This window comes from Balaenoptera ricei, chromosome X (assembly GCF_028023285.1).
Source record: "Balaenoptera ricei isolate mBalRic1 chromosome X, mBalRic1.hap2, whole genome shotgun sequence".
NCBI classification, from domain to species: Eukaryota; Metazoa; Chordata; class Mammalia; order Artiodactyla; family Balaenopteridae; genus Balaenoptera; species Balaenoptera ricei.
The window spans coordinates 48,428,454-48,447,424 of NC_082660.1; the positions used below are offsets into that span (position 1 = coordinate 48,428,454).

General features: G+C 37.7%; 1 protein-coding gene across 7 annotated transcripts in view; it reads right to left on the reverse strand.

Annotated features, from left to right (window-relative positions):
* Positions 1 to 18,971, reverse strand: part of WNK3 (WNK lysine deficient protein kinase 3) — a 140,633-nt gene that overhangs the window by 75,045 nt on the left and 46,617 nt on the right. For all 7 annotated transcript variants that reach the window (XM_059911851.1, XM_059911850.1, XM_059911848.1 and 4 more), the window contains 5 exons: positions 15,165 to 15,253; positions 10,884 to 11,103; positions 5,786 to 6,080; positions 4,781 to 4,974; positions 4,537 to 4,686 (listed from right to left, as the gene is read on the reverse strand). In XM_059911851.1, coding sequence (XP_059767834.1) covers positions 4,537 to 4,686; positions 4,781 to 4,974; positions 5,786 to 6,080; positions 10,884 to 11,103; positions 15,165 to 15,253 — 948 coding nt within the window. The remainder of the gene's footprint in view (positions 1 to 4,536; positions 4,687 to 4,780; positions 4,975 to 5,785; positions 6,081 to 10,883; positions 11,104 to 15,164; positions 15,254 to 18,971) is intronic.

Below are 18,971 nucleotides of genomic sequence, written 5' to 3' on the forward strand. Positions count from 1 at the left end.
TGGTTCCTAAATTACCTTCCTCACTAAAAGGAATCAGGGCCCCATGGAGAAATAACTGATTCCAGGGCTAGGGAAGGGAAAGCACAAAATGAGCCTGGAATATCTTGCTATGCCAGAAAGTAAAGAAGTGCTCAAAGAATAATGGGGATATGACAAAAATACACAAGAGCCACCCTGAATGGGCCCCCATTAACCAAATCTGGGGCACCTTAACCATCAAAATAAATAATGATAATATTATATCACACACTATTAAATAAAATAAAGCCTCATGAATCCATACTGACATGAACAAATGACTGAATGACTGAATGAGTAAAGGAAGGAGAAAGGCCAACTAATAAATATAAGGAGGAATGATGAACTTAGAAAATCATCAACAGACACTAAAACTAATGGGTGAAAGTTTTGATGAGGAAATGGATATTTACAGAGTCTCAAAATATCTCCTTACAAATAACTCGTAAATTATAAAGGAAAAAATGGCAACTTTATGGTGGAGAAACCTGGCAGGCCCTACTTAAAACAAGTAATAAAAGTTAACATCACAAATATTGGGATCACCAATATGCCTAATAAGATGTCCTAAGAAGAACACAATGTCACTTACATGGTATTCCTGCCAAAAATGCATGATTTGACTCTAACCATGAGGAAACTTCAGTCAATCCTAAAATGACAGGCATTCTATAAAAAAAACTGGCCTCTGCATTTCAACACTGTAAAGAACAACAAAGCCTGAAGAACTGGTTGAGATTAAAGCAGACTAAAGAAAAAGATAAACAACTCAAAAAAAAAAAAAAGAGTTGACTAGGCATACTTCACAAAAGAAGATATTTGAATCTCTAATAATTACATGAAAAGATGCTCAACATCATTACTTATCAGGGAAACACAAGTTAAAACCACAATATATACAACATCACATCCACCAGAACAGCTAAAATTTAAATGACACACAATACTAAGTGTTGATAAGGATGTGGAATAACTGGAACTCTCTAACATTGCTGCTGAGAATGCATTTTGGACCACTACTTTGGAAAACTGTCTGGCATTATTTAGTATAGCTAAACATACCTTTATCCTGTGATCCAGCAATCCCACTCCTAGGTACATACACAAGAGAAATGAATGCATGTGTCTAGAGGTGTGTCTACAAACATACAGGAGCATTCACAGTAGCTTTATTTTGTAAGAACCAAAAGCTAGAACAAATCTTTTTTTTTTGAATTTTATTTTATTGTTTTATACAGCAGGTTCTTATTAGGTATCCATTTTATACATATTAGTATATATATGTCAATCTCAATCTTAATATACATCAACAGAATGGATAACTGAACTGTGGTATATTCTACAACTGAACAACTCATAGCAAAAAAAATGAAACGAACTACTGACACATGCAACAATGTGGATGAATGTCAGTGAACCTTCTAGGGAGCTGGAAACGCTCTATATCTTCATTTGCATTTCACAGAGGAATACATATGTAAAAACTCATCAAGCTGCACATTTAAGATTTGGATACTTCAATGTATATATGCCTTATATAATTCAATTTAAAAAACAGAAGTCTTTTAAAAAGCTGGTATGATCCAATTCTGATAAAATAAATACTAAAAAATGTGTATGCATAGAGAAATGTCTTAAAAATTTCAAAGGTTTTAATTTCTCAGAAGTGGGATAACAGGTAATTTTACTTTCTTTATACTTTTCTGTATTTTTCAAGAGTATTTATAAGAATAAAAGTTACTTTTGAAAAGCTATTTTCAGACTTCCCTGGTGGTCCAGTGGTTAAGAATCCACCTGCCAATGCAGGGGACACGGGTTCAATCCCTGGTCTGGGAAGATCCCACATGCTGCAGAGCAACTAAGCCCGTGTGCCACAACTACTGAGCCTGCGCTCTAGAGCCCGCACGCCACAACTACTGAAGCCCGCATGCCTAGAGCCCATGCTCCACAACAAGAGAAGACACCTTATTGAGAAGCCCACGCGCAATAACAAAGAGTAGCCCCCGCTCACCACAACTAGTGAAAGCCCGTGCACAGCAATGAAGACCCAAAGCAGCCAAAAATAAATTTTAAAAAAATTTCAGAAAGTTATCAAAAAGGTGCTGGGTATAGCATTAGTCCTATAAAAATCCTAATACCATGAGTAAATGCTAATTGAGTACACTAAGGGGCTGAGACCTGTCCCCAGGCAACATATTGCTCATGGCTTCTCATTTATTGCACTTGCCACATAACTCACTCAAACCCTGGCAGAAATTCAGAGTAATTGAATCTGACACCTCCACACACCAGACAGTGGAAGTTCAAAAGGATTTCAATATCATAGTTAAAGGGAACAGAGACGCTCTCTCAAGAGGAGAGGAGTGAGTTGGCTGAATACATATAGGCTGGCTGTAATAATTCCTAGAACTTGAACCACCACTTTCATAAAAAGACCCCCACTGGTTAAAGTGCTTGCTTATGTGGATTCTATATATTAGGTGAAAAAGGCAGGCTACAAAATAGTATGTATGTGATATACATATGTATGTATAAACAAAGTTATATATGTATACATAGAAAAAAAGACAAATCTAGAGTCTCTACCACCAAATGTAAACAATAATTTATTTCTAGCTGGAGAGATAGTAGGTGATTTTCACTGTCTTCTTTATAACTTTATAGGCTTTATTTTAAATAGGTAAATAACACTTTCATAAATTTTTTAAACTTCTTTTAAAAATTTTGGAAACACATTTCAAAATACACATACCTGTATATTTACGTGGTTGAACCTAAGTTAATTTAAGCATCCATCCAACACACTTCGCATTATAGTCTTAAAAAGAGATAAATCCAACCACAACATGAGCTCAAGTATGAACATATACCATATAAGCTACAAATACTAGCCAAACACCATGCACTGTCAACCATATCAGATTAAATATACCCCCAGCAGATTTTAAATGCATCTGGCATTTGTCAAGTACATGTATGTTTTCCCCTACAAGTCTATGAGTTCTTCAGGGCAAGGACCATATTTTATCTCATTTTATATCCCCAGAGATGATAGTCATTAAAAGTTTGTTGATGAACTATGACTGACTATATACCAATCTCTTAAAAGCAACAGATCACCAGCTGCTAACTAAATCACATACAGAGAATGCCTAGGAGCTCAGACTGTCTCATTCCCAAAGAGAGAAGACACACACAGGGGATGGTAGGGTTGAGGAAAGAAAATGGGACGGCAAAGAAAAGCCCAACCATGTATCCAGAGTCCATAACCTAGGAAACCAGGATATAGTCTTGATATATGAACTCTCACAAAGACTGTGTACTCGTTGTCAGAAATGAGTAACGTTGACTTTGAGAGTCTAAATGACAAAAACACTTATTTCTCCTACAGAAATAAACGTGAACCAAAAGAGTCAAGAATTTAGATGAAAGTGCTTAAAACTATAAGAGTCTATGAAATACTATTTCTAATTAACTACAAAAGACATCCCTCTACATTCAAACCAGGCTGGAAAAGTCCAATACAAAAAACAAACCATGAAAAGGGATCTGAGTCCTAAATAAATTTTTTTTAATTTACTTATTTATGTTTGGCTGCGTTGGGTCTTTGTTGCTGTGCGCGGGCTTTTCTCTAGTTGCGGCGAGCGGGGGCTACTCTTCGTTGCGGCGCACGGGCTTCTCATTGCAGTGGCTTCTCTTGTTGCAGAGCACGGGCTCTAGGCACACGGGTGCGTGGGCTCTACAGCACAGGCTCAGTAGTTGTGGCGCATGGGCTTAGTTGCCCCGTGGCATGTGGGATCTTCCCAGACCAGGGCTCTAACCCGTGTCTCCTGCATTGGCAGGCGGATTCTTTTTTTTTTTTCCTTTTTTGTTTTAATTTACTTTATTTTTGGGTGCATTGGGTCTTTGTTGCTGCGTGCAGGCTTTTCTCTAGTTGTGGCAAGCGGGGGCTACTCTTCGCTGCGGTATACAGGCTTCTCACTGCAGTGTCTTCTCTTGTTGCAAAGCACAGGCTCCAGGCGCACGGGCTTCAGTAGTTGTGGTGCACAGGCTCAGTAGTTGTGGCTCGCAGGCTCTAGAGCGCAGGCTCAGTAGTTGTGGCGCATGGGCTTAGTTGCTCCACGGCATGTGGGATCTTCCTGGACCAGGGCTCGAACCTGTGCCCCCTGCATTGGCAGGAGGATTCTTAACTACTGTGCCACCAGGGAAGCCCTGGCAGGTGGGTTCTTAACCACTGCGCCACCAGGGAAGTCCCCTAAATAAACTTTTTATCCGTATATGGAGTTCTCAGTTTCTCTTCCAATTATACAAGCAGTGTCTCAAGATTCTAGTTACACAATGTTAGACACATCCTCAAGAAGAATGTCTTAAGTGAAGGAAAGTATAAACAACTTTTAGCTTTCAGTGACTTTTATATAAACTAGGATGAATTTATGAAAGAGAGCCTTTGCCTGTCAGAAAACCTAGGCAGTGTTAAATAAGTTTAACTGAATACGGAGCCTCTAAAATGTATCTTACCTTTACCTGTGAGACCTTTGGGACACTTAATGGCAAAAACTGGAGTTGTGAGACAAGTGGAGGTCCAAGGACATGTACAGGCAGAACAGTGGACTGACCTTGAAGCAAAGGCGAAATTTGGGGCTGAGTCAGCTTTGGCTGCTTCTGCAACTGTTAAAAAAAAAAAAAGATTAAAGATAAACTCTCCCATTTACAGTAAATATACTGATTATATATTTTAAATATATTTAACACTTCACCTCACCCCTGAAATCTGCTGGTAATGTCCCACTAACTGCTGGGATGGATAAATTTTCCCTGGAACATTTATTTCGGCCTGCGGGTTGTTAGAAACCATTTGAGAACCCATCATCTGGTCTGAGGAATAGGCTATACTGGGCTGATTTGAAGTATCTGAATGTATAACTGATCCAGCTCCTGCCTCAGACAAACTGTCACCTACGGCAAAGAAAACAAGTGATAAGTAGAAGGGAAAAACTTGAAACACAAGGTCCAAATAGCATAGGAAATGGTAAGTGTTTCTTTAATTTTTTTCTTTTTTACTCTGACAACCTGAAACAGCTTCAAATAAAATATGTACACTGCAGAATTAATAAAAAACCATCATGTAAACTCTCCATGTTGATACTGTGGTATAACTAAAATATTCTTAGTAAAACAAACCTACAAAGAATTACATAAAAATCAACTCGATTTGCTGGCCATTTCATGTATAGCCTAACTAATCTATGTTTGCCATTAGGATTTCAGTAAAATCTAAGTAGCATATTCTCATTCTCCTAGAACCTGGCTAGAAAATAATACTGCCTTTATGGAACAACTGGTTATTACTATGAAAATACTGTCTTTCTAGAGAAGAGAATGCATTACAGGAGAAAAATTAGAGAAACTGTGTTAATTTTATACTTGGGTCTAAAATACGAAAGTTCTTAAAGTCTAGAAAATTCCCTCTTGAATAATAAATTCTATCTTTAGTTGCATATCTTCTTTACTAAAGGATTTACGTTAGACCCTTAAAAATGGTAAAAAGATTATAATCCTTATTCAACTAGTACCTTGGACAAGTCACTTAACAGAACAGTTTCTTAATTTTAAAATAAGGAAACTATCTGGCTTGCCTATTTCAGGGATTTTGTAAAAGAATTAATGAAATGATAGATAACAAAATGCTTTGAAACATACAAAAGTACTGTTTAAAGATAAGGGAATACAATTACACATTTCCTTTTATAAATTATAACTGTGTTACCTGTAACAGAGGAGCAATGCTGTTGTGGTTTTCTTTGCAGAAGCTGTTGTCGCACATGTTGATCAACTTCAGTTTCTTCACATTCAGCCCCGCTGTGCTGAGCAGGAGGAGGGGGCAAAGTTGTATTTTGGGGCTGAGGGAGTACATTCCCCACAGACTTGCACTGGGAATCTCTGCGTTCTTCCAAACAGCCAGCTGGCTTCTTCTCCCTTGTCTTCTTTATCAGGGTCACCCGGTCCCTAATGGACTTAGCAACAGCTTTGGAATCACTTTCATGGAAGAATCCTGACTTGACCTACAAACAAAACATAATAAGCAAACCACATCTTTAAGATTTTTACTTTTATTTTTTACTAGCAGTTATTTTCTGCCCCCAAATTCCAAACGCTATTAAATAACAGTTAATTTGTTTCTATGTTCTTTCTTAATCAGACATGCATAAATGCCAGAGACTTTAGTAAGAAAAACAACACTATTACCAAGCATTGTTGAAATAATTCTGGCTTTAAACAAAAACAAACAAATAGCTTGATATTTCAGTACATGCAGTCTTATTACAGGTAATTTATGACTGCCATTAAGTTTTGTGAAACATTAAAAAGGTTTCCTCATTCAACAACAGTAAGTGTCTACAATGTGCCCAGTATTGGGCTCTGGAGACATATAAGTGCCTAAGCTGGTCCTTTGTCCTATATGCACACACAAGCTGGTGGTGAGAGAAGGATAAAAACAACATAAGGGGCTTCCCTCGTGGCGCAGTGGTTAAGAATCTGCCTGCCAAGGCAGGGTACATGGGTTTGAGCCCTGGTCCGGGAAGATCCCACATGCCGCGGAGCAACTAAGCCCGTGCGCCACAACTACTGAGCCTGCACTCTAGAGCCCGTGAGCCACAACTACTGAGCCCATGTGCCACAACTACTGAAGCCTGAGCACCTAGAGCCCGTGCTCCGCAAGAAGAGAAGCCACCACAATGAGAAGCCCGCGCACCGCAACGAAGAGTAGCCCCCGCTCGCCGCAACTAGAGAAAGCCCGTGCACGGCAACGAACACCCAACACAGCCAAAAATAAATAAATAAAGTAAATAAAAATTTTTTTAAAAAACATGAAATGAAATAAAAGGTAGAAATGAGCTGCTGCAAAAGCCCTAAAGGAGCACAGGCCTCTCTGGTGAAAGCAGAGAAAGTATCATAGAGGAAGGTAAAGTCTGACCTGGATTAAAACAAAACAAGGAACTTGCAGGCTATTGAGGGAGAGGTAGATGAAGTTCAGAGATCAACACTCTAGGCAGAGGAAGTATGCTTATGGCAAAGTGCTATATCTTACGAGGTGTTAGAAGAGTGACAGAAGAGAAGTTAAGGGCTTATTGTCTGAAAGGAACAGGGCTGAGTAGCAGAGATAATGACTTGAGGAGGTGCCATGGCATATTATTCTCAGTCCTATGATCTGTTTTTTAAAGCATACCTTGGGGGTCTGCAGACTCGGGGAAATTTCATTGTAGTTGATAAATGATTAAAATGTTAGATGGAATCCATATATTTAATTTCACTCCCTCCCAAAGTTCAAAAAACACTCCCAGAGTAAGTGGATTTTTAAGTCATAAACTCACAAGGATAGAAAGAATAAAGGCAACAGCAACAACAGACAATGTTTTGGACATTTGGGGATGTGGAAAACAAATAGATAATAACTGACCTAGTGGACCTGAAAAAGATGAACCAGGGAAAGCTGAAAATCATTCCCATTTATACTGAATAATACTGATAACACACAGGAACTGGCAGTACCAGGTACTTACAGAACTGGGTAAAGTCAAAAGAGATGACTAAAATAAGGAAGACTAAGTGAAAGGGTTTTGAGAAGTAGTTAGGTATTAGGTCCCTGTGCTCCACCCTCCAGTCCACACCTTTGGGTGATTGCTTCTTCCCTACCCAAGAAGTCTGTAATTTTGTTCTCTGGAGAGGGTAAAAGAGGATCATATCTGGACTAGGGAACACCAGGCACAGTTGAGGGTATGGCTACCATAACAAAAACAAGAAGATTAAATGACCATATGCATGCTGAACACCATACGCAGAAACCCCCAGCCCTCTTCCCCACTTGGCTACCAAAATACCAGTAACCAGATCCTTACCCTCCAGGCAGGAGATTGAAAGATGCTTCTCTGGAGAATCTGGCTAATCCAAGAAGAAAGACCCACAAATATTTATGTCAAAGATTCCCCAATTATTGGCCCACCCAGATACTTGAGAATAGAGGTTAACAAGTCTGACATAAGCAATCATACCATCCAATCAGCTTGTTAGTACCCGTCATAGGCAAAATCATGGCCCCTCAAAGATGTCCCATCCTAATCCTCAAACCTGTGAATATGATGAGATATCACTCCCATTACTGAGCTATACACAATTGACCTTAAGACAGAAAGATCTGGGTGAGCCTTTTACCAGCTAGTGAAGGATTAAACTTGCCATTCCTGACTTTGAAGATGGAGTGGGAGCATGTGAAAGGACTGAAGAACAGTCCCTAGGAGCTGAGAGTGACCCCCGGCTAACAGCCAGGAAGGAAATGAAGACCTTAGTCTTACAACTGCATGGAACTGAACTCTGTCAACAACCTGGTTGAGCCCAAAAGCAGATTCTCTCCCAGAGCCTCCAGCTAAGAGTCCAGGCCACCAAACCTTGATTTCAGCCTGTGAGACTCTAAGCAGAGAATCCAGTAAAGCCTACCACGACTTCTGACCCACGGAACTGAAATAATAAAAGGGTGTTGTTTTAAGCCCACTAAATCTGTGGTAACTTGCTATACAGCAATAGAAAACTAATAGTCTCCTACTATTGATCATGAGCAGCCAGCCAAGAATAACCAGAAATATGAGAAAAGCCTCTAACAAGAAGATGGAGCACAAAACCAATTAAAAAACCCCAGCAACTTGGAGAAAAGATACTATGCAGGGAGAAAAAAAGTGTCAAAAACACTCTCTTCACTAAAATTACAGAGAGGTGCCATAATATCACATCCACAAAACAAAGAACAAGACGTTTACTCTAAAAAAGGAACAGATCAAAAAAAAAAAAAAAAAACAAAATGAAAAGGAACTCCTGAAATTAAAAACAAGATAGTAGAGACGAAAAACTCAATGGAAGAGTTAGAAAATAAAGTTGACAATATCTTCCAGAAAGGAGAATAAAAAGACAAAAAGATAGAAAATAGAAAAGAACATTGGAGAAACAGTCCAAGAGGCCAAACATCCAAATAATAGCAGTTCTAGAAAGAGAAAACAAAGGGAAAGAACTCAACAATAAAATACTTTTAAGAAATTTCCCAGAAACTAAAGGATATGAGTCCACTGAGTATCCAACACAGTGGATGAAAACAGACCCCAACCAAGACACACTGTGAAATTTTATAATCCTGAGAAGAAAGAGAAGATATTACAAGCTTCCAGAGAGGAAAAAATGGATCACATGCAAAAGATCCAGAAAACAGAACATCTTTGTATTTCTCAATATCAATACTGAAAGCTAGAAAATCATGGAGCAATGACTTTAAATTTTTTTAATTGCCAACCTAAAATGACTTAGCCAGCCAAATAATCGATTAAATATGAAGACAGAATAAAGATGTTTTTAATACATGCAAGTCTCAAAGAATTTACCTCCCATATACCCTTTCTTAAGGAGGTGGCAGAGGAAGTGGGCCACTAAAACAAAAGGTAAGCAAAGAAAGAGAAAGACATGGGATTTAGGACACATGAATTCCAATACAGGAGAGAGGCAGAGAAGTCTAGAATGATAGTAAAAAGAAAGTTCCGTATGATAGTTATGTAGCAGATCATTCTAGATTCTAATCATTCTAGATTAGAACCATGTGACTAGAAAGATAGGCATGTTAAAGGCTATCATCTCCAAGATACCCACTGTCAATGTCCCATACTCCTTTTATTTATTTATTTTAATTTATTTATTTAATTTATTTGTTTTTGGCTGCGTTGGGTCTTTGTTGCAGTGCGCGGGCTTCTCATTGCAGTGGCTTCTCTTGTTGCGGAGCATAGGTTCTAGGCACATGGGCTTCAGTAGTTGTGGCTCGCGGGGTCTAGAGTGCAGGCTCAGTAGTGGTGGCACACGGGCTTAGTTGCCCCGCGGCATGTGGAATCTTCCCGAACCAGGGCTCAAACTCGTGTCCCCTACATTGGCAGGTGGATTCTTAACCACTGCGCCACCAGGGAAGCCCCCATACTCCTTTTAAACCTGAGGACAGAATGCCCAGGTGAGCCTGGCTCAAAGTATCTGGACTTTGCTAATTTAACCACATGCTGCCGAAGCTCCTGCACCCCCTCCCTCCAAGTACTGCACAGCCTGGATCGGGCATGGACATACATTCCACCCAACAGAAGTTATCTGCTGTCTTCTACTCTTGCGGGGGGAGCAGGTCATGGGGAGATGAGAAGTAGAGAAGTCAGAGGGGCCCACTCCCCGTCAAACCATATTTTTACCAGACAACTAATTTTTCTGGTCTGCACAACAGCCCTCTGGTGCCCTGACTGTGGTGAGCCATGTGTGTTTCCCTGGACTCACATGTGACCTCACCCCGATGACCTCCCTAGACTCGGCTCTCATAAACTCTTAGGGAAGCTGGAGCCAGATTCTGAGACCGAGAGACTGTTCAGCTTATCTCCTCCTGGGCATCTTCACCTAACAGTAACTTCAGTAACCAGCTAGGTGTGTGTTTGCCACTCCGGTTTTCAAAACAAAATAATATATATTATTTAGGTAAACTATAATGAAAAGCAAAGGAATGAGTAACACAAAAGTCAGGGTAGATATTACCTGTGGTGATGAGGGAGAGGAACGCAAGTGGGGGGTGGGGCACACAGGTAGCTTCTAAAGTTCCAGTAGTGTTCTATTTCTTAACAAAAGTAGAGTTTTACTATTCTTTATACTGTACATACAAATTTAATATACTCTGTTGTAGAGATATATTTCACAATAAAATTATAATTTAAATAAAGAAAATAAGAGGAAAGAAAGCAATCAGAAGGAGAAAGGAATCAACCCTGATACTATAAGGGGAGGGGAAGCCAGTGGTAGGATTCACTTACCATTTCATACGCTACTTCTTCAGGTGTATCTGTTTCTAAATTGAAACTGAATTCAATAGCTTCATTGTCTTTATGCTTGCCTTTCAATTTTTTAGGGTCTTCAACCCAGAGCCTTAAAGCCAGAGATGAATTTGAGCAATCATCTTCCTCCGCTAACTCCACCCTTAGTCCTGTATCCTCAGCAAAAAATGCGTGGTTTAGTAGGTCCCTGACAGACAACCTAATAAACAAAATACAAATCTGTTATCAATTCTTCCAATCATAAACAAGATATAGAGCACTTAATTAGTAAAAATTGTGTCAAAGTAACAACCTGATTTAAAATTTTCTATTAATTAAACCATTAATCTGCCTTTTTATAAAAACCAAATCTTATATCCAATTTATTATTACCAAGGATGCAAAGAAATCCCAACTAACATGCATTTGTAGTGATCTTAATTAAGGATTATTAACAGTAACATATCTAGATACTGAAGTTTAACATACCTAAAGGTATGCCTAGAGATAATTAGAGAAGTGCTGCAGTAAATGTTAGATGGACTGAGTATCTTCCCTAAGCCACTGGCTTAAGTTACTAAAACTCACACAACAGATTGTTGGCAAAGGAAACTAAAAACTCTTCGAGGTATATAAACTCTAAAGTAAATTAGGAATTCAAACACTTTTACAAATGTTATAAATAGAAGTCATTAACTCTATTAACAATAATCTAGTCAGTGTACTTCACTCTTTAGAGAACGCCATGGGTGAAGCTAATTCAGTTCAGCAAAGTCACACGGTTTTCTTAAAGTATTTAAGTCCAGTATCCTAGGCCAAAGTATACACATAATGGATACAACTCTAGCCTAATATTAGGGATTAACCATCTCTGAAGAGAAAAAAGCACAGAGGTTCAAAAGATTCTTTTATAAGCTGGGAGAGTTAATTTCCTTTTCTTTGACCAACTTCTAAAGTAGATAAATATATCTATCTATATTACAGGCCAGTGAGAGCTACAACTGATGTATTCCATAGTTTGTATGTAGAAAGCCCCTTCAGCACTATTTAAAACAGATAAAGCATATTGACAGCACGGTATCCTGTAAGTTGAGGATTTTCAACCTTCTACATTTTTAGTGATCAAAAGACAAACACTTAACTAAGACAGTTTTATAAAAAAGAACAAGCTTGCTCAGACTAATTAGTCTTAAGGCTAAGGTGAGATGTGTTTAAGAAGGCACAACCAAGTTAAGCACTCCGCTTCTCAATGAAAGTTTTGCCTAGATATTTTTACTAAGGAATAACCACTGCAATAGCAGCAGACAATATCATTCATTAAATACTTATTACTCTGTTAGGTATTTTATATGCATTCATTATCTTTTTAACTACCAAAATAATACCTATTTTTAGGAACAGCTAAAGTAAGTTTCTCAAGATCACACTGGCTAAGTGTGAGTCCAGATTTGAATCTTATTCTGCTGTGGAAGCCTGTGCTCTTTCCAAAACACTAATGTGCCATAAATCCTTTTGAATATTCCAGTGTTCTTTGGTAATAGATCATAATTAAAATGCTGTACAAACAACAATCAGAAACCAAACTAAAATGGCTACTTCAACACAGTAGTTTTAGCATAGCTTAAAAAAAAGCATGCCTATTTCTCCAAAGAAGACATACAGATGGCCACGAAGCACATGAAAAGATGCTCAACATCACTAATTATTAGGGAAATGCAAATCAAAACTACAATGAGGTATCACCTCACTCCTGTTAGAATGGGCATCATCAGAAAATCTACAAACAACAAATGCTGGAGAGGGTGTGGAGAAAAGGGAACCCTCTTGCACTGTTGGTGGGAATGTAAATTGATACAGCCACTATGGAGAACAATATGGAGGTTCCTTAAAAAACTAAAAATAGAATTACCATATGACCCAGCAATCCCACTACTGGGCATATACCCAGAGAAAACTGTAATTCAAAAAGACACATGCACCCGAATGTTCATTGCAGCACTATTTACAATAGCCAGGTCATGGAAACAACCTAAATGCCCATCAACAGACGAATGGATAAAGAAGTTGTGGTACATATATACAATGGAATATTACTCAGCCATAAAAAGGAACGAAATTGAGTTATTTGTTGACACGTGGATGGATCTAGAGACTGTCATACAGAGTGAAGTAAGTCAGAAAGAGAAAAACAAATATCGTATATTAATGCATGTATGTGGAACCTAGAAAAATGGTACAGATGAGCCAGTTTGCAGGGCAGAAGTTGAGACACAGATGTAGAGAATGGACATATGGACACCAAGGGGGGAAAACTGCGGTGAGGTGGGGATGGTGGTGTGCTGAATTGGGCGATTGGGATTGACATGTATACACTGATGTGTATAAAATTGATGCCTAATAAGAACCTGCAGTATAAAAAAACAAACAAAACAACTAAAAAAAAAAAAAAAAAAAAAAAAAAGCATGCCTAAATTACTACGACTCAAAAACAACAACAACAAAATAAACAACTCAATTTTTTAAAAAGGCAAAGGACTTGAATAGACATTTCTCCAAAGAAGATATACAAATGGCCAATAAGCACATGGAAAGATACTCAACATTATTAGTCCTTAGGGAAATGCAAATCAAAACCACAATAAGATACCACTTTATACCCATTAGGATGCCTATTAACAAAAAATGGAAAATAAGTGTTGGTGAGGACGCTGAGAAATTGGAACCATCATACATTGCTGGAAGGAATGCAAAATGATGCAGCCACTATGGAAAAAATATAGTGGTTCTTCAAAAAATTAAATATATTATTACCGTATGATTCAGTAATTCTACTCCTAGGCATATACCAAAAAGAATTAAAAGCAGAGATTCAAGAAGATACTTGTTCACCAATGTTCATGCCGCATTATTCACAGTAGCCAAGAGGCAGAAATAACCCAAGTGTCCATTAACAGATGAATAGATAAACAAAATGTGGTGTGTGTGTGTATACACACACACACACACACACACACACGCACACAAAGGAATAGTATTCAACCGTAAAAACAAAGGAAATTCTGATACATGCTATAACATGGATCAACCTTTAAACACTATGCTATGTGAAATAAGCTAGACGCAAAAGGACAAATATTTTATGATTCTACTTATATGAGGTACCTACATAGAAGTAGAGACAAAGTAGAATAGAGGTTGGCAGGGGTTGAGGGGAAAGGGAGTGGGGAGTTACTGTTTAATGGGCACAGAGTTTCTGTTTGAGATGATGAGAAAGTTCTGGAAATAGTGGTGATGGTTGTACAACAATGTGAATGTGCATAATGCCACTGAATTGTACATTTTAAAATGATTAAAATGGTGACTCTTAGGTTATTTATATTTTACCATAATTAAAATATAGAGGTATATAGATATAGCCTGTTGGCACAGACACCAAGAATGTTGTGTAATAAAGCTATAATTAAACAGGTTTTATCTTAGTGACTTTTTATATTTTCAGATATGCAACACTAAACTTAGATAGATAACTAATAAAAATGGGAGACAGTCAGTGAAATGCTGGTGGAAATAATTTCTATAAAGGATCTGTCACCTTATTAATCATAATCAATAAGGAGGTAAAAATCAAAATACTAACCAAGCAATTTGAGTCAGCAACTGTCCAAAGCTCAAATTAAAGGGAAAAGCTAAAACTAAAAGGAATTGTCCATAAGAAAAATACAAATTGTGATACAAATAAATCTAGAATACTATTTCTGGAACAAAAATAGCCCTATCAGCTTTACCGTTATCATGACACAGGACATTATGGACAAATAAAAAACATCTGGTGAATTGATGGTTAAATTTTTTCTTAAACTATCATAAAAAACCATTTAAGTACTTATGTGAAGGTGACAATGCAGGAAACTCTCTACTATCTACCAACTGTTAGAAGCAAGTTAACCCGGGAGGGGGGCCCAGTGACTGTTAAACTGATGGCTGAAGGTGATCTTGTCACAACACACACAGACAAACACAACCCAAATTTCGGTTCAAGGAAAATTCAGCACATGATATCAGTTTAAAATGGCAAACAAACAAACAAAAAAAACAAAACAAAACAAAAAAAATGGCAAACAAGATTTAAAATGGCACTGATACACTTCACTCTAGTCAGTATGGTTTGGATTCCACTCAAAAGTCATACCCAGCATGATTCAAAGGTCAGAAAAAGACTCAGCGCAAGATAAGAGAAAAATTCATCCATCAGTTATGTCATTTCACTACATGTGCACCCACCTTTCAGATTTATTTTGACGAATACATCCCTCGATGATTTCTTTCACTTCAGGATCAGTGACTTTATTGAAACTGGCTGGTTTTATACCCTGGAGGAAGAAAAACGGTTTCTAGTCACAAATTAAGCAACTGAAAGCCCAAGCCAACATCATTACTAAAATAATGATTTTTTACCACTAAACCATATTCAAATTTTAAATGAGATAAATATATACATACAGTATAAGTTTAACAACTTTTTGACAAGGATTTTGTCATAGCTCTACAAATAACAGTGAAAAATTGTAAACGATCTAAATCTCTAATAACAGAGGTAATATTACATAAATTATGTGATATACATATATATGCATATGCTAATACATGGAAACTAAACATGTTCTCATAGTAATTAATAACGTGGAGAATTCTCATGCTGCCACATTAAGTAGGAAAAAAATAGGATCCCAAAATGTACATACAGTATAACCCCAATTAGTAAAATATAATAAACAAGTATTTTTTTGAAATCAGAAAGATCAGTTATTAAAAAACACTTTTAGAAATTCTAAATAAGGGCTCCTCTATCGCAAACATTTCAAATCAATATTTCAAAGTCTTCTAGAATGGCTAGACAAAATGAGCAATCAGTAAATATATATATAAAATTTATATATAAACTTTTGAGAAATCTATATTATGTTTATCCTTAAACAATACCAAAATATTGAGAGAACCTCAAGCTAATTATCAGGTTCTAGGAATTCAATATCAAATTAATGAGGTCCAGATAATTCAAAACGTTCTTATAATAACTGTTAGCTGCCTAAATCTACTTATTTTACATTCTGTTACCCTTAATATATGGGTTTTAGATTTAAAAAATAATACAAGAACATTGCCATCATTTAATAGAAAATTCAAAATTAAGCTATAAGCAGAAAGGTATAATAGAAAAATTATCATGGAATGAGGCAATCTAAGATCTAGTTCTGGGTCTTCACACTACCTCACAGAATACAGAATCAGAAAGCCAAGTACCATATCCTAGATAAATCTGGTGAGATTAGGAGTTAATTTGGGCCTCAAATTCAAGAAGCTTTAGTAGAGATGGAAATCTGAATTGTGATATGGCATTTCTGTGACCTGAATATAAAAGAATAAAATCACCATACAAAAAATGGAATTTTTTATTCTACTTATAGAAGAAGCCCTCTTGGGGCTTCCCTGGTGGCGCAGTGGTTGAGAATCTGCCTGCCAATGCAGGGGACACGGGTTCGAGCCCTGGTCTGGGAAGATCCCACATGCCGCGGAGCAACTGGGCCCGTGAGCCACAATTACTGAGCCTGCGCATCTGGAGCCTGTTCTCCGCAGCAAGAGAGGCCGCCATGGTGAGAGGCCCGCGCACCGTGATGAAGAGTGGCCCCCGCTTGCCGCGGCTGGAGAAGGCCCTCGCACAGAGGCGAGGATCCAACACAGCCATAAAAAAAAAAAAAAAAAAAAAACCCAGGCAGCATGATGCCAAACCAGTGCCAGCCTGGGGGAAAAAGAAAAAAAAAAAAAAGAAAAAGCCCTCTTTGACCTTTCCACTGATCTCCTACCCATTCCCCAGCCCTGGATAATTACTGCCTTTCTCTGCTCCTAGGTAAAAATAATTGGGGAGCTGCAACTTACAAAATCAAGTACAAACTCTTCTATTTGTGGTCGTACAATATATGGGCCCAAACTAAAAGGGCGTTCTAGCCCCATTTCTTTTTCTCAGCTGTTTATTATAGAAATTTTCAAACATACTCAAAAGTAGAAGTCCCATGTAATCATCACCAGTTTCAACAACAAGCATCATTCCTTAACCTGGTTTCGGCTATCTACTCCCACACCACTTTTATCCTGGAATATTTTAAAGCAAATACTAGGCATCATGTCATTTCACCCATAAAGTCTCCAGTTTCTATCTCTAACAGATATCATGTCATCATCCCATCTAAAATAATTATCAATAATTGCTTAATATCATCTAAAACCCAATCCATACTCAAATTTTCCAAATTGTCTAAATGAGGTGTTCTTACAAGTTGGTCTGTTCAAATCAGAAGCCAAACAAGGTCCATACATTACATGTATGGTGCAATGGAACTGGCTCATACCAGCTCACAAGAGCCAACTATTACATTTTCAGGAATTGTGCAAGCTGATTGTTAAATACATCCATTTATAAAATTTAAATTATATAAACTTATGATTAAATAAATTATATTAAGAGCTAAGGTAATAAATATTGAAAACATGACTCCTTGATTGTTTTACTACATTTTACTATTATTTATGCTCTTGCAGTTGTTTACATCTTTTGTATTCGTATGGTGGAAATACTATATGAGTGCCACTCTGCACCCTTTCTTAACCCTGCATTCAAGTAAGGTCACATTGGTGACTTGAAATCAGTCATGGTGGGAGCACTTACACCAAGGAAATTAGCAAATGCTAGAAATCAGTGCTTTTTCTTTTTCAGAGAATCAGTTGTTAAACATTTACCAGCTCATCACTACTTTAAGTCTCTTGTATTCTGTAGCAGTCCCTGCCCCTTTTTTCTTTCAGGAAATTGATTTGTTGGAGAAACTAGGTCATTTGTCATATAGAATTCTGGATTTCTTATTGTCTCCCTAAACAAACCTCTAGAGTCAGACTTGAGGTCAAAATCCACCATTACTAGTAGCTGTGTGAACTTGGGCAGGTCACAACCTCTGATTCTCAGTCTCATCATTTCTAAACTGAAGACAGTGCCATCTTGTAGGAATATAAAGATAAAAGCATGTGGCATATATTATGTATTTAAAAATGGTACCTATTAGTATGTTACCTGAAACACTCTAACAATCTCTTTTGTGGCCTACCTTGAGCCACCCAACTGGATATGAAAGGACCTATTTTCAACAATCTTAACACTTTGCTTCTACCTCCCTTACTATACTCCTATCCTCTTATTTTTATAGTTATTTGTGAGTGTATATTATTGCCCTACTAAAAATGTAAGCTCTTTGTAGGTAGCAAACACTTCTTACTCATCTTTGCATTCCTTGTAATTTCTAATGCAAAAAATTACTCATAGCAGGGAACCAAATACTGTATCCATTGAATGCCACTTCATAATCAGGCTTTTAGAACTAGAAGAAATCTTCAAAACCATTTAGCCAATCTTTATTATGTAGCTTTGGAAAATAAGATCCATTTAATAAATATCTAAAAATTCTTTACAAACAAATGGATATAGATGATATATCTGTACATTTTCCCCAAAGATACTAATACAGAGCATTTTATATGACCCCATTTGAGTACAGGTATACAGCATAAATCTAAAGCTTATTTCATTACAATTATGTTAAATTTAGCACTGTTATATAGAACTAAACCAAAATTAGGTTTTTTGTTTGTTTTAATTTGGTTTTTTCTGTTTTTATTTTTGGTTGTGTTGGGTCTTCGTTGCTGTGCGTGGGCTTTCTCTAGTTGCGGTGAGTGGGGACTACTCTTCATTGCAGTGCGCAGGCTTCTCATTGCAGTGGCTTCTCTTGTTGCGGAGCATAGGCGCTAGGCCCACGGGCTTCAGTAGTTGTGGCACGCGGGCTCTAGAGCGCAGGCTCAGTAGCTGTGGCGCACAGGCTTAGCTGCTCCGTGGCATGTGAGATCTTCCTGGGCCAGGGATCGAACCCGTGTCCCCTGCATTGGCAGGCGGATTCTTAACCACTGACCCACCAGGGAAGCCCCCAAATTAGGCTTTTTAAAATTAATTTTTATTGGAATATAGTTGCTTTACACCAAAATTAGGTTTGA